This window comes from Chiloscyllium punctatum, chromosome 3 (genome assembly GCF_047496795.1).
Source record: "Chiloscyllium punctatum isolate Juve2018m chromosome 3, sChiPun1.3, whole genome shotgun sequence".
Lineage (NCBI taxonomy): Eukaryota > Metazoa > Chordata > Chondrichthyes > Orectolobiformes > Hemiscylliidae > Chiloscyllium > Chiloscyllium punctatum.
Window position 1 is genome coordinate 90,055,965 of NC_092741.1, and position 17,377 is coordinate 90,073,341.

General features: G+C 38.9%; 1 protein-coding gene across 3 annotated transcripts in view; it reads left to right on the forward strand.

Moving 5' to 3' along the window:
• Positions 1-17,377, forward strand: part of lama2 (laminin, alpha 2) — a 387,170-nt gene that overhangs the window by 114,107 nt on the left and 255,686 nt on the right. For all 3 annotated transcript variants that reach the window (XM_072556030.1, XM_072556031.1, XM_072556033.1), the window contains exons 4-7: positions 7,767-8,009; positions 11,570-11,749; positions 12,965-13,054; positions 17,185-17,302. In XM_072556030.1, coding sequence (XP_072412131.1) covers positions 7,767-8,009; positions 11,570-11,749; positions 12,965-13,054; positions 17,185-17,302 — 631 coding nt within the window. The remainder of the gene's footprint in view (positions 1-7,766; positions 8,010-11,569; positions 11,750-12,964; positions 13,055-17,184; positions 17,303-17,377) is intronic.

The window sequence follows — 17,377 nt, forward strand, 5'->3', positions numbered from 1 at the left end:
CGTTTATCAGAGGTAACTCAAGAGGTAATGGACAAACATCTGTGTATGCAGTTTATATCATTTCTGTGAAAGAATTTGATAAAGTTCCAAAAATGAGTATGTTGCTAAAATAGAGCCCATGGGATTGAGAAAAAATTATTGACCTTGGTTTACATTGTTTACTCAAAGAATTAATAGGAATGATGAGTATGTATTCTAATTGAAAGGAAATAACTTGTAGCATCTTAGAAAGATCTGTGTCAGTGTATCAACTATTCTAAAAATTTATTAAAGTTATAGATAACATTGTAGAGAGCCAAATATTCAAGTTTCTGTGTACCACAATGGTTGGTTGTATAGTAAGTAATTCCTGAAGAAGGGCTCATGCCCGAAACGTCGATTCTCCTGCTCCTTGGATGCTGCCTGACCTGCTGCGCTTTTCCAGCAACACATTTTCAGCTCTGTATAGTAGGTAATATAAATGTAAGTATAACATTACAGGGTGACATTGATAGATAACTTGATTTCGCAAAACTGTGACAGAGACAACTCACTGGGTGTTAGTACAACATCAACAATTTACCACGGAACTATAGATTGAACTTTTATTTTAAGCACAAAAACAAGGAACTGTGAAAAGCGAAATTAAATTAGGGGCATATGTACTTGGTGCACTGAAATGTAAATGGGTACACACAATAATCAAAAAGCTGAGGTGTTGCATTTTGGTAAGACAAACCAGTGCAGAACTTATACACTTAATGGTTGGGCCTTGGAGAGTGCTGTCGGACATGAAGGTGGAAGAATGCAGGTATGTTGCTGTTTGTAAGTGGTGTTACAGGAGGACATGGTGGTGAAGAAGATTTTTGGCATGCTTGCCTTCATTGGTCAGAACATTGAGTACAGGAGTTGGGATGTCATGTTACGGCTGCACAAGAAATGGATAAGGTCACATTTGGAGTACTGCATACATTTCTGGTCACCATGCTTTAGGAAGGATGTTATTAAACTGGAAAGAGTGCAAAAAATATTTATAAGGATGTTACCGAGACTGGAGGGTTTAAGTTATAATGAGGGGCTGGATAGGCTGCGCCTTTTTTTTCCCCTGGAGTGTCAAGGACTGACAACTGATGTTATAGGGGTTTCTAAAATCATGATTGGTATAGATAAGACGAGTAGGCAAGATTTTTTCCCCAGCGTAGGGGAATACAAAACTAGAGGGCATGGTTTTAAGGTGAGAGGGGAAAGATTTAAAATAGACGTGAGGGGCAACTTTTTCACACCGTTATTGGTGTGTATATGGAATAAGTTGCAAGAGCAAGTGGGTAAAAGTACAACATTTAGAAGACACTTGGACAGGTAGATGGATAGGAAAGGTTTAGAGGGATATGGGCCAAATGCAGGCAAAAGGGACTAGCTCCATTTAGAAACTTAGTCAGCATGGAGGAGTTGAGCCAAAGGGTCTGTTGCCATGCTGTATGACTCTATGACGTATGAAATGATGATGTTGACAGTTAGAGAGCTAGAATATAAAGGGGAGGCAATTGTGCTGCAACTATATCATTTCCATGGATAGACTGTACCTTAGTCATGTGCTGGGCACTGAACCATAAAAAGGATAATTTGACCTTGGAAGGCAAAGTGTTTACAAGTGCCTTCCAAGTGTAAACACCAAAGTGTTTACCTGGGCTCTGAAATTTAGACTACGTTGAGCTATATAAGAATCAGTAAAATATAGAATGTTAGAAGGTAATTTGATTATTTTGGAAGGAATTGATAGAGTTAAACTCCATTGGTGCAGTGGCCCAAGCTAACGAGTATAACCAGGAATGAAGTTACAAAGTACTTCTTGCAACAGCTGTTAGGTGTAGGGCACTCCAACAAAAACCAGTGGTTAGATACCTTCTCAGTGAACACTTTTAATTTCAGATTGACAGAATTCTGCAAGCCTGGGATATTGAATGATGTAGAGCAATGGCAAATGGATGGACTTAAGATGCAAGCATCATCTGTAACAAATTTGAATGGTTGATTAGTCTGCTTCCTTTTCTTTGTATGCATTTCTAAAAAAAGATCATTAATTTATGCATAAGTGTCATCACTTATTGTTAAAAGCATTTCTAACTGGATTTCTGTGCGTAGATCTGCCGTTCTTTTGAGACAATAAACTTATATTGGCATGTTCACCCCCTGAGCCTGTGGTGAGAATTTGTATTGAGAAGTTTATGTGTGAGAGAGCTGCATTATGTGAATGGGGGAACTGCAGGAGGAGTGAGCAAATTTAACAAGACAGTAGAGGAGATTTTGGAGCACCAGGTAAGAGTTTGGTGTTATTTAGATATTAAGGGATGTGGCAGCTATGTGAAGGAAGGAGGTACCTAGGAGAATGGGATGTTACGTATTGTTGGCTTCTTTAAAACTGTTATATTCCACCCTTCCACCATGTTCCTATCCATCATCTTTCAGTTCTCATCAGTCTGCAGCTGCTTTATACTCTCCTATGCCCATATCATTAATGGTTCTTGCCTTGAAGCATTTATGGATAAATTATCTACTGCTGCACTCTCTGCACACATTCAGAATGCATATTGTGAAACTGCACACTCCAGCCTGTGATTTTCCCTTCAATAAATTTATTGGACTCGTGGCATTGATAGAAGTGAAAAAATTACCCTTTAGTGCAATATTAAGCAGCTTGCCAATTTGTGTAGCCTTTAATATACACAGATTTTCATCAGCAAATTAGCTTGAAGAAATTTTGAAATCTTAATCATTCATACAGGTTATGAGATTTATGTGAAATAATGTCCTTAAGACTAAAAATAAGCATATTTTTTAAGCAAATGAGTGAGCTAAGAAAGAAGTAAGGTACACTCACCAAGTTCTCTTTTCAAATCATCACAGATTGCAGGTAATAATAATCACAGATGGCTGGACAGCTCTGTCATTAATCAACTTAAGTAAATGTCATCATCTATTAAAGCTAAATTCTGGAAATTACAAATTTTAAACAGTGCTGGAAAGATTCCTAAACATAAAGGGGTGACAGGATCTAAAATGTTAACTCTGCTTTTTCTCCACAGATGCTGCAGAGTTTTTTCAGCAATTTCTGTTTTTGTTTTGGATCTCCAGCATACACAGTCCATTGTTTTATTTTGCTGGGAAGATTCAGCTGGTCAAGCAGCTTCTGGAGAAAGAGCCACAGAATTTGTGGCTGTGATTTTGTCAGGGCATATGAGGCCCTGATGATGGAGCAGAAGTTTGGCAGCAAACTTGCCGCTGCCATTAAGAGAAGTCTTGCAGGATTTTATGTCCATCAGGCAGTTAGTGAGGTGAAGTCAGGACCCCTTATGTTTTAAGGATTGAAATCCTGCCTCCAGGATGTGCTGCCCAGTTGTCTGCAGTCACCACTGGTGGAACTGCACTCAACTAGTAAATTCAGTGATGGCCTGACGCCAAGGTACATGGGGTTAAAAGTCACAGGGGACACCCAGGTAAGGTTGTCACAAGGAATGTGCAAAGGGAAGGGTGTTGCTAAGGTGACCACTGCTGCTGGATATTGGAGGTGGCTGCCCTGTGTGGTCCACAGTGCAGGGGATTAGTAGGATCCAGATCACAAGAAGGTCACCAACATCTGCACTTCCCGCCCAACCCCTGATATTTTGCAACCTCTGCCACATGTCACACTCTTGTAGACTATGTAAATCCCTAGCTGATGTTTCTAATCATTAACTTTTGATCAGAACTTAGCTGAAGTAAAACTCTAACTTGATCGATATTTGTTTACTGTATCACAGGATGAGAGGCAATTAATTCTGCAAAATGCACAGATTGCCCGCTGGAAATTCTACACATTGCATACTCACAATCACAAACTTGTGACTGCAATCTCTTTCCAAATGACTTGAAGCAGGAATAGCCTCTTGAAACTCAGGTGCATGAATTGAGCTGAGGAATCAAAAGAAAACAGTTGGTGAAGATGCTGAATGACACAAAAACAAGGCATGATGGTTGTTATTATTATTTTATTACATATATAGTACATACAGTTATATAGTATCACAGTTGGTTAAAATTTCTGTCCCTGGCATGACACGGTCAATGACAATAAAATATGGGAAAGCCTAGCCAGAATGAAAATTTAGAACTTTGATGCTAAGAAAGAATTTCCTCACTTTTCTTTTAAGCTTTAAATGGTGCTTTCAGAAGCTTGCTATTGAGCACTGATTATCTTACATCCGTGCATTTGCATCTCATTATTTGACCAATTTACCTTAATTACATGTCACTTCCAATTTCTTCTCCTTTCCCAAGAAACTAAATGGTGCAAATGAATGAAATGTATGTCAGAGCAAGTACGCAGTAGCATGGGCAGGGAGAGAAATTGTGACCCCTGGTGCTACTCCTGGTCCAGGCTGCTGAACTGAGTGTAGTGGCCTTGCTCCTGACCCGAACACGGTGGTCCAAAGTGCCTTGGATTTTGGGTCACGATGTAAAACAATGACCCTAGCCCCAAATATGTCTCAGGTTCTGCTTGGCAGCTGCAACTTGCCATTTACTTGTCTCAACCTTCATCCATCTCTGGCTGTACCACACAATCGTTGCCTGTTGCATGGCCACCATCCTTTTCGCCTGATACTCATTTAGTTTGGCTGCTGAGTTGTTGAATATTGACCAGTCTAGTGATTCCAAGCTGTCCCATAGAGGCTGTTCCACTGCCCCAGACCAGCACTGGACTACATTTTGTACTGGGTCCTCACGTTTCAATTTCTGCTTGTAAACTGTGAGGAGAAACCAGCATTGTGACCTAAATTTCCAAAATTCGGACAGGGTATGGAGTGGTAGGCATCTTTGATGGTTGTGTAGCAATAGTCAAGGATGTTCAGACCTCTGGTAGGATGGGAGAAGTACACGTACCAACAGATTCAAGAACAGTTTCTTCCCAGCTGTTATTTACACTTTTGAATGTACCTCTCAAATCTTAAATTTAATGTTGATCTTGTTCTTTGTGAACCTTGGCTGCATCCATAACATTGTATTCTTCACTCTGTTTTATTACCTTAATGCATTTTGTATGGTATGATCTGCCTATCTTGCATGTGAAATAAAACTTTTCACTGTACCTAGGTACATAAGACAATAAAAAAATCTAATCAAATCAAGCCAGCATGTGCAAATTGCCAGCCTCACTATATCATTATGCCTGCTGTAGGTTCAATTCTTACCATTTCAGCCCTTCAACATTTGACTTTGGAGCTCAGAGATACTGACAACTTGCATGTTTCTGTCAGTTGATGTTCACTGAGGTACATGCATAACACATCTCTAAAGAGGAGGTGCCATATGGCTTTTACTTTCATTTCTCACTCAGTTTGTGCTTTCCTTGGAGCTACTACATTGGAGAAGTAGGCAGCTTGTGATGGTGAGGATCACTGAACAGTCAGGGAGTGGATATGTCACTGTGCCGCATCATTCAATATCAACATCAGTCCTGAAGTCTGTGCCAGCAGTTTATGCACTCTGTATACTTCAACCAAATGGCCATGTCTGAAAATCAAAGTAGAGCAATGTTTAGGACTGTAAAAGGGAACTAATGTAGATAGCAGACAGGGGCTCTGTCAATTCCAGTTGGTAGGCTTGGCCACAGTGAATCAGGTATTTGATCCTACTAAAGTTCAGGATTCAGTGCTCATGCAATCTGGGTGTTGGGAAGTAAAGTTAGGAGTCAATCAGTGAACACTCCATGGAGTCTTACAACTGCAGGCAATTCAGGTCTGGTGATGAGGTTCATTGCACTGGGCCACTAAGTAAATGATTGCAATGAAAGGGGGAAGTCAATATAGAGCACTGGGAGCTCATGGCTGGGGAAGTAAAGAATGGGGAAAAATCACATATCACGCTCGCTTGAACCTTTGTGTGGGGCAGCTTAGGGCCAACATTGGCATGTGAATTTGCGAAGCCATGGACATTGTGAGTAAAACAGCACTTGAATGTTATATAGAGGTGCTCAACAGAACTGGGATTGTGGGGTGGACGTGATGCTGAAAGATCATCAAGGCTACTGGTACAGTAAAGTAAAAGGGGATGTGAAGGATGGGGCGAAGGGAGCAGAGGGATCGTACTGTATCTTAGGACTTAGGAGAACACAAAGTTGGAACCTTGCCATCTCAGTTGGAAAATCAATTGCACAATAACTGCACAGTGGTGAAACCATGTGCAAAGCAGCAGAATCAGTTACTATCTTTTGAGGTGCTACAAGGTGTATTTGCAATAACCACGATTACAATGATTTAGTAATACCACCCCTTTGGCATCAATTTAAATGTCATGCACATTACGAATTATAGACTCATGGAGTCATGCCCGTTATATTGTGAATGCTAATTGTCTCCTTGTCATATCAGCTAAGCAAGGGTGATTAGAAAAACGTACTAAAATTTGTCCCTCGAGTCTTTCAATGCAGAAAGACATTGCAACACAAAGACTTGAAGATGGCACTTCACCTGTCACATTTCCAAATGAACTGTGATAATGCAAGCTCAAAATCTGTCATGTGTAAGCTTGCCTTTTTTTTGGGGTTGAGGTGCTTTGTATTAGGCTATTGGTAGAGTTCTGCTTTCACAGTATGGCAGGAATATTCTTGTTATGCAATGTACATTTGGAGAAGGTGACATACGTTGGAACTTCTTGTGGAGGCATGACATTGACCTTCTTGGGAAAGCCCTGTACCAGACTGTCTGAGAGAATAGCAGAATGCTTCAAAGTGATGGAGCAGAGGGCTCAGAAATTCCTTCAATAAACTTAAACTTGAAAATGCTGTCTCCTTAAACACTGGCACTTTATCAAAAGGAATTCCTGAGCCCTCATATCCATTGCAATTACAACTTTGATTGAAGGTTGTAAATTACAATGTTGCGTTTCTTGTGAGTGACTTGAATGATCCCTTTGCACCTTAAAAGAGCCTCTGTGAAAGAACATAGAATGGCACAATTAAATCTGCAGACATTGTCACTTCTGTGTGTGGGGCTGACTTCCATTGCAATGTTATTTTAAATGATCTCCAGGATCTGGTTGTCATGTCACACAGGCGATCATATGGCAAGTATGTTATGCTGACTATAAATGGTGATGACTGTACTCAGTTTTTCCAGTTTTATCTACGCTTTCGATAAATGCTTACTCAGTAGCTACAATATGTAATAACATTCTTACTTTAAGTTGGTGAAACATATTAATTGAATTGTAGGTTAACAGTACATGTGTTTTATTCGTTTGTGAGATGTGTTTTTAGGTTAACATTTGTCAAATGATTTTTTGTCTAAACAGAAGTCTGAGTATTGGTACAATGCCCATGAACACAATGCTCAATATTAGAGATCAATAACAAAACTGTTGCACACAATAATATAAAGCTGAAATTGCTGAACAATTAATAAAGATCTGAAATATGGCTTTCTGGATACTGATGTGTTCATCCATCTGGTATAGTCATGAATATTTGGATAGTGATTTGTTAAAGAAAAATCATTAACTTCAGACTGGCATCAGAATTTGTCTCATGTTAATTTTATGTCAATGACTTCTAAAAAGATTAGTGCAATTAGTTCTGTATTGATTGAATTGGAAGTTGAATGTTATTCCAAAAGAGAGCCTTCCACAAAAAAGAGCCTTTTTTTAAAGAAAACAATTTTTAAAATATTCAGTTTCATAAACCAGCCACAAATAATTATTTCTGGGATTTTGGTCCTAAATTAGTCTCAGTTGCTAATTTTTAAATTGTTTTACAGGTGTTCCAGATTGCATATGTTATAGTAAAAGCAGCTAATTCTCCACGCCCTGGGAACTGGATTTTAGAACGTTCCATTGATGGAATCATTTACAAACCATGGCAGTACTATGCTATAACAGATACAGAATGTCTTACTCGCTACAACATTGTGCCTCGACCAGGTAACCCAACGTATACATCGGATGATGAAATTATTTGCACTTCATTCTACTCAAAAATTCAACCTCTGGAAAATGGTGAGGTAAGGCTGGAAGTTAAGCTACACTTATAAACGCTGGTGTTGCTTGGGTTGTCATCAGTGCTCTCTGAAATACTGTAGATAGAGGTAAACGTAAACAGAATGGATAAAGGCTACCGCAGCTACTGACTTGCCTCTGTGCAGTGTGACCTGATATCACCAGTGAATCTGCTGAATAAATTATAATAGATAATTCATGTGGTATTGAACATTAACGTATGGACTAGGTTCGTAGATGAAGGGAAAGAATAGACAAAAATTAAGAACTTTGAAGTTTATGTCGCATACAGAGTGCTTAACAAGGTGATTAACATGCTTGCCTTCATTGCTCAGACTTTTGAGTATAAGAATTAGGAAGTCAAGTTAAGAGTGTACAGGACATTGATGAGCCTATTCTGGAGTACTGTATCCAATTCTGGTCGCACTGTTGTAGAAAAGATATTATTAAGCTCGAGAGGGTTCAAAAGAGGTTTGCCAGGATGTTGCTGGGTATGGGAAGTTTGATTATAAACAAAAGCTGGATGGACTGGGACTTTTTTCACTGGAGCATAAGAGATTGAGGTGACCTGATAGAGGTTTACAAATCACAAGGAGAATAAATAGGGTTAATGGTAGGGGTCTTTTCCCTTGGATGCGGATTTCAAAACTAGGGGGCATATTTTTGAGGTGAAAAGAGAGAGATTTAAAAAAAGACATGAGGGACAAATTTTTTGCACAAAGAATGGCTTGCGTGTGGAATGATAGGATCCAAGGGTCTACTTCCATGTTGTATGACTGTTTGATTCTATAAGTTCTGAAGAAAAGCTCAGGATATATCACCCAGTGAATTAGCAGAGACTGTATCTTCCTAGCAGAGTAAATGTCAGATGTACCCACTGTGACTATCTTGATAGTGGTGAGGTCAGGGGTCAGGGTTAGGAAAAGCTTATTTCTCATGGTTTGTGCGGTGACCCCAGCAGAAATGACCACAGACCACATGACAGCTGCTCAGCTGCACCAAGTGCAAGCTGCAACCTCACCTGTTTTAAAATGCGACTTTTTTTGTTGTTCCCCCAGCTGGGATCTTCTGGCCCTGAAAATGGGTTGGGCCATGAGCTGAACCCCACTTCTTACCAATCTCCTATTGGATCCTAACTACAGACTGGATATGTCAATTCTTGTCCTTGTGAATCCTCAACATTTCTTCATCACTGGCTCTGCAATGAGACAGTGAAGGTTTAGCCCCTTGCAAAGCAGTGATTTCCCATACAAGTTCAAGACTCCATCTGTCCTTGTCTTGGCCAAATCTGGCAGCCATACTTGTTGCCAAGTAAATATTTTGGTAGCCCACTGCATCTGATGTAGACCCAAGGAAAATAGTCCCTGGTGAAATTTTAAAATCTTTGTTGACAGTCAGCTGAAAGGCTATTGGTGGAGTTATCCCTGTGAGAGCAAATTCACCTCAAGTAGGTGAGGATCAGGGGGAGTATCCATGCTTATGTATAATGACCCCTTATTACAGCTATTTAAAAAGATTTTGAAGTGGCTAGATTTATTGCATTTCTTCCACAGTTCCGAGATATCAGTAATTCAGCCTCAAGTCCTCTCCCTTTGAAAATTAGTCTGAAATGAAAGCATGTCAGAAAACTGATAATGTGCTGTTTTTGATCTCTATGATAGAATTTTCCACTGTAAGTGGTGTTGTAAAAAGAGAAATTTGTTTTGCTACTCCTCTTTGATTCAGTTTATCGGGAGCATTGAGTCATCGAGATGTACAGCATGGAAACAGACCTTTCGGTCCAACCCATCCATGCTGACCAGATAGCCCAACTCAATCTAGTCTCACCTGCCAGCACCTGGCCCATATCCCTCCAATCCCTTCCTATTCATATACCCATTCAAATACCTCTTAAATGTTGCAATTGTACCAGCCTCCACCACTTCCTCTGGCAGCTCATTCCATACATGTACCACGCTCTGTGTGAAAAAGTTGCCCCTTAGGTCTCTTTTATATCTTTCCCCTCTCACCCTAAACCTATGCCCTCTAGTTCTACATTCCCCGACCCCAGGGAAAAGCCTTTGCCTGTTTATCCTATCCATGCCCCCCATAATTTTGTAAACCTCTATAAGGTCACTCCTCAGCCTCTGACACTCCAGGGAAAACAGCCCCAGCCTGTTCAGCCTCTCCCTAGTACTAAGAAGAGACATTTTCAAATGTTCCCTCCTGTGAAGTTCAAGTACTCAGTGGCATAGGTTACAAAGGAACAAATGGAAACAGAATGATAAATTCAGTCCAGGATGTGAGTCCATCTAGAGTAAGGCAATCAGCTGTTCCCTGCTTCCCCGAGCATGCCACTGGCCAACATGGTGATCAACCAGCTGTGTTGATTGCATAGCTGCCAAGCATTGAATAACTCTATGAAAACAACATCTGGAAGCATATTATGTTGACATAGTGGTCATAATGTGAAAATGTCCACACTAGAGAGGAATGAAGACATTTGTAACTGGACCAAGTCCTTTGTTTTGCATTTGTAAATTAGACCTATTCCTTGTTGCTCACATTATACCGGAAAATATTTGCTAAAGCTTCATTACTTTGAAATTAACTCCCTTGCTCAAAGTAAATGAAAGAGTAATCCAAATAAATAATGTCTCCAGTTCCAGACATATAATTACTTCAACCATCTGTGAACGACTGTGTGATTGTTTGTGTATTAAAGAGCTGTTATTATAGCACAATGGTCAAATATGATTTGTGAATTAATTTTTTGAAAAAATAGCAGTTATAGATAATTTAATAAGTGAAGCAGGATAATGGTCTTTTTTTAAAATATGGATTGCTTTGTATGGTCATTTAAACTGTTAGATTTCAACAGCAGTCTATTGCATAGAACATAGGAGCATGAATAGGCCATTTGGCCATTCAAGTCTACTGCGTGATTCAATATGACCCTGGCTGATCATCACTTTCTTTCCCCTTTCTCCCCATACCCTTTGATCCATTTAGCCCCAGGAATTATATCTAACTTCTTCTTAAAAATATTCAATGGTTTGGCTTCAATAGCTTTTTGTGGTAGAGGATTCCACAGGCACATCATTTGTGAGGAGTGATTAGACAGGCTGAATTTGTTTACCTTGGAGCAAAGGGGACTATGTGGGAGGGGGTGGGATCTGATTGAGGTATAGAAAATTATAAGAGGCATAGACATACAGATCTTTTCCCATGTAAGATGTCCCTAAGACCAGAGGGCATGGTTAAAGTGAGGGGACCTGAGAAAAACTTTCCTCACCCAGAGTGTTAGAGAAATATGGAATGTGCTGTCTCAGAGATGGTGAGAGCAGGTATTCTTGCAACCTTTAAGAAGCATCTGGATAAGCACTAAAATGCCCGGGGGCGGTGGGCAATGGGTCAATTGCAGGTAAATAGAATTAGTGCAGTTTTGTGTTTTATGGTTAGCGTAGACATGGTGAACCTATTTTAATGCTTTATAACTCTATGACACGAATGCCAGCAGATGTTTTGGCTGAAGGTGAAATGGAAAATTTGCTTATGAATATTAATTTTGCTTTTTTATGTTTAGATTCATACTTCCCTTATCAATGGAAGGCCAAGTGCTGAAGATCCATCCCCTATTTTATTGGAGTTCACTTCAGCTCGTTATATTCGTCTGAGGCTTGAAAGAATAAGAACACTTAATGCTGATCTAATGACACTGGCGTACAATGATCCAAAAGATATTGATCCTATTGTTACAAGAAGGGTGAGACATTTTGTTTTTAATACTTAACACTGAGTCAAATTACACTCAATAATTTAGCTGTTATCGACTTCTTTTGATTGAGTTCTAAATTATTTTAAAATCCTTTTCCTTTACGAAGTTTCTCCTTAAAAGAATGTTTGATTGAACTTCACTTCTGCTTTGTTAAATATGTGAGCCATTCTCTGTTTTAATTTGTAAGTTTCCCTTAGCTAACCCAAACTTTGCACAATAATCAGGATACTGACAAAATAAATGCAGCTATTCCACCCTCTAGAGACTGATCACTGGGACGTTAAGTCATGCAAAGTCAACAAACTTGAATTATGTATTAGTTCCACTTTACACATTGGATAGACAGAGTTTAAAAAGTGATGTGGAAAGTTAAGCTGTGGTCATGTAGTGATTATTTTACAAAACTGATAATCCAGTGGTTAACTCTAAATCTCACTGTGAACAAATTGTGAAGCTCATTTACCTAAAAATAATAAATAAAATTGGCATGAAAGTTTTTAGAATTTTGAATTTAATACGAGGCTGTAGGATAACTGGACTATTTTTACAGAGTAAAAATAAAATTATTAATTTGACTAAAACTGTTGTGTTCTTATTGTTCACAGTATATTGTACTGAAGGGGCATGATTATTGAAATACCAATGAGCAATTCCATTGCAAGTATTAATCTTGGATAATGGTTTTTAATATTGCTGTTCAAAACATTCTAATGTTGATCATTTGGGATAGGGCTAAATTGTTGATTCCCAATTACTACGTTGCTGGCTATAGTAACTAACATTTGAAATTTGTGATATTGAAGATGAGTGTAAAAAATAAGGTTGCCATAATGTTTTACTAGAGCACAGGGATGCTCTTTGATTAGAGAGAGAGAGCTGGTAGAGAGCCATCCATGGTAACCTCAGCCAGTGTGGGAATTGAACTCATGATACTGGCAACATCACATTGCAAACTGGACATCCAACCAACTGAGTCAACCAACCTCCTGACTTCCTTGTAATTCTTATCTGAATATATTCTGAGATATATTTGGCTATACCCACAACTTAATTAAATTAAAACTTTGTTCTCAGCAATGGTGGAATGGGATGAGAAAAGGAATTTGTGCATTCAACCTTCATCATAGCAATGATCATATCCGAGTACGCTAGTAATATTACACACATTAATGTTTTTAATGTTTGTCTTTTTATCTCTTTCAGTATTACTACTCGCTGAAAGATATTTCTGTCGGTGGGATGTGCATCTGCTATGGACATGCAAGTGCTTGCCCTCTTGATTTAGTAACCAATGTACGTATACATTTTTTTGTAGAAGACGCTTATAGAATTAGTCATACACTTATTTTCTTTGTCATAAACATAAAAGAAAAATAAAGTCCTCTCATGGTAGACCAGCCAAAAGCCACATCTAACTCATACACCTTCCATTGTGAACATTCCCTCACTCCTCCAAGCAAATGATTAGGTGTATTGATTTGAGCTTTCAAAATTCCATAGATTTTTAGGACATATCAGGAATAGAATGCTGTATGTGTTACTCGGCTATGGAAGAAAGGATGGGGAGAGAACAGTAAAGTTTGAACATTTAACTTGATGCAAGGACATGGGCAAATGCTAAAATTTTAGTGATATGGTTACAGAGCATTTAGAAAATCCAAAGATGTGCAGGTTAGGTGAATTGGCCATGCTAGATTGCCCATGATGTCAGGGATGTTTAGGTTAGGTGCATTAGTCACAGGTATATGTAGAATAATAGGGTAAGGGATGGTTTGGGTGGGTTACTCTTCAGAGGGTTAGTGGCCTATTTCCATACTGTAGGGATTCTATGAAAATCGCAATATGATTGAAACATTGGCGTGTATTTATAAAGGTAAATTGTGCAAATCAATTGAATTTATTTTTGAGGTTAAAACTATGTTAGAATTAGAATTAGGTTTATTGTCACGTGTATTACAGTTACAAAAGAACAGGAGTATGGCGAAAATATACAAAGTCACCAGCACATGGCGCCATCTTAGGTACAATGTACCTAGGTACAAAAAATAGAGAAAACAAAGAAAAAAGTTACATTACATTATAGATATACATAGTTTAAGTATACATTATGAAAATAAGGTATAAAACTAAAAAGACAAACACTACAGTCTTTCTATAAAGGCTTCCATGTGGTCTGATCGGGTTCCACCAGTTTCCAACCTGTAGCCTATGTGGTTGACAAGTCACTGTAATGTATTTGGATTTTCAAAAACACAGTCAAAAGAAGACGTTATAGAAGATGTTCCACAAAGTTAACACTCTTGGGGTTGGATATATAAGCATGGATTGATAAGTGGTTAATGGACAGAAGACAAAAAGTAAGAATATTCCTTGTCTGGATGAGTGCAGCTCCAAACATTCAAAAAGCTTGACAACATCGAGGACAAACCAAACTGCTTGATTGGTACCACATTCGTAAACAGCCACTTCCTCCACCACCAACGCTTAATAACAGCAGTGTATACCATCTACAAGAGTGGATTGAAGAAATTCACCAAAGCTCCTTAGACAACACATTCCAAACCTGCAGTCACTTCCATCTAGAAGTCCAAGGTCAGCAGGTAGGAACACCTCCACCTGCAAGCTCTCCTCTAAGCCACTTGGTACATTGACTTGGAAATATATCACCGTTAATTCAGTGTTATTGGGACAAAATCCTGGAAATCCCTCCCGAACGTCATTGTGGGTTGAACTACAGCATGTGGATTACAGCAGTTCAAGAGGCAGCTCACCACTACCTTCTCAAGTGTAATGAAGGATGGGCACTAAATGCTGGCCCAACCAGTGATGCCCTGTCCGATAAGTGAATAAAACAAAAATAAAGGACTAATTTTGGGTTGGCAACAGACATAGTGTAATGTGTCTCAGTTTGCTGATAATCCAAAGCTGGGTGAGAAAATACATTGTGAGCAAGATGCAATGAGACATAGCAAGATATAGATTGGTTTGGAATAAGGTGAAGATTGTAGCAGATAGAATATAATATAGGGAAATGTGAAGTTATCCTTTTCAATAGAAAAACTATTTTTTTTAAATTATGAGAGGCTGAGAATTGTTGATTAGTCAAGAAACCTGGAAATGCTTGTACAAGGACCTCAGAACTTTAGCATGCAGATTTATGAAGTAATTAGGCAAGTAAGTGAAGTGTTAGCTCTTATTGTAAAGCAGGTGGAGTAAACAAGTAAAGGGGTTTTACGGTGATCATGGTAGGACCTTGGTAAGACCATACCTGGAGTATTGCAGTAATAAAGTTCACCAGATTTAAACTGCTCTTCTTACTACCAGTACAAAACTACAATTTATAGAATATGTTTAATTTTTAAAAACATTTCAAGGTGCTGCACAAAACATCAGAAAGCAAAGTATGATCTGCATCACATGAGGCCATATGGATCAGATGACCAAAGCCTTGGTCAAAAAGGAAGGTTTTAAGGAATGTCCCACATGTGGGCAGTCAGGTAGAGAGATATTGGGAGAGTATTCCACAGCATGGTCCTGAGAAACTGAACTGTGACCACCAATGATGGAGCAAAAACAATCAATGCACATAGTTTAGAGCTGGAGAAATTCATACATCTTGGAAAGGAATGAGGCTGGCGAGTATTACAGAGATAGGGAAAGGTGAGTCTTGGAAGGATTTCAGGACATGGATGCAAATTTGTGGCATTGGGTTGATTGTCCTATGAAGAGAAATTGAATAGACCAGGCTAATATTCCTAGAGTTCAGAAGAATGAGAGATTATTTAATTTAAATTTACATGCCATAAAATTTGACTTTGTAGCACTTTTAAGAGAAAATGGCAGATTCATCAAGTAAATGGCGTGTTAGCTCTTATTACAACAAAAGTGGAGCATAGAAGCAAAGGGGTTTTACTATGGATGTAGGTTTGCTCACTCTGCTGGAACGTATGCTTTCAGATGTTTTGTCACCATACTAAGTGACATCTTCAGTGAGCCTCTGGATGAAGCACTGGTGGTGTAGCCCGCTTTCTATTTTTGTATTTGGTGATATAATTTCCTATGGTGATGTCATTTCCTATGGTGATGTCATTTCTTGTTCTTTTTCTCAGAGAGTGGTAAATGGGATCCAAGTCAATGTGTTTGTTGATAGAGTTCCAGTTGGAATGCCATGCTTCTAGGAATTCTTGTACGTGTCTCAGTTTGGCTTGTCCTAGGATGGATGTGTTATCTCAGTCAAAGTGGTGTCCTTCCTCATTCATATGTAAGGATACTGGTGAGAGTGGGTCATGTCTTTTTGTGGCTAGTTGATGTTTATGTATCTGGTGGCTAGTTTTCTCCCTGTTTGTCCAATGTAGTTTTGATTGCAGTTCTTACAGGGTTTTACTATGATCATGTAAGACCTTAGAAAGACCATACCTGGAGTACTGTGTATAGTACCATGTGCGCAAACTTACTGAAGTTAGCACGGATGCTATACCTGTCTGTTGGAAGCATGCAGATATCGGTCAGTATGTAAAGCTAATTTAGTGGCAGTAGTGTCACCTTTGACTTGAATTCTCTGACTACTTCCCTGTCTTAACCTGAAGCAGTTGACCATGCCTGCAGCAGCAATATGGACTCCCCATTAACATTATTTAAAGGAATCATCAATTGACTTCAGATTGATTTCTGCTGGCTTGTATTGAGTTAATGGAAGAGTTTAATGCTTTACATTGTTATTCAAAATTGCTAAAGACTAAGTGGCGATCGTGTCAAATGGTGAACATCTTGGATGTTCAGATCACTTGCCCTCATTCAATAGTGCTGTACTTTTTATTTCCCTTCCCTTACGACATGGAAAATGAACAGAGAAAGTCAAGATACTTAAGGGGGCATGAGGAAATATATTATTGAAAAAGACTGATTTATTGGATGAGAAGGCTGTCCTTTAAAGATGTAGTCAGCAGATTGAGTCAATACTTTTAGAAGAATGAGAGATAATCTCATTAAAACATATACAACTCTGAGAGGGATTGCTATGGTATCTGCTGTGAGGTTGTTTCTGCACCTTGGGGAGTTTAGATTTCGAGGTTGTGATCTCAGAACAAGAGGCTGGAAGTTTCAAACTAAAATTTCTTTCGCCAGCAGTTTGAAAGTTTGGCCTTTTCTGCCCTAAACAGATGTGGACACTCTGTCATTGTGTGTATTCAGGGCTGAAGGGACATGAGGATCAGGCAAGACAGAGGTCAGTGATCAATAATGAATGCGCAGCATGCTCAAGGGCTGTATGCTGTAATTCTGGCCCTGTTTCCACATGGTTGCAGGAGATGGATATTATTAGTTTTTACAAAGCAGCAATGTGGGCATGACATAATTTTGATTCTTATTTAAGTTAACAACAAAAGTTGTTCTATTTAATGTGAATGTATTCTGTTCATCTACAGAAATTTAGCTGCAAATGTGAACACAATACCTGTGGAGAAAGTTGTGATCGTTGCTGTCCTGGATTCCATCAAAAACCATGGGCAGCTGGAACATTTTACAGCAGCAAGTTATGTGAACGTGAGTAAATAAACAAACAGATCCCTCTTCAAAGGAATACCATCATTTGGGAAAAAAATATTTCCCATTCATTTA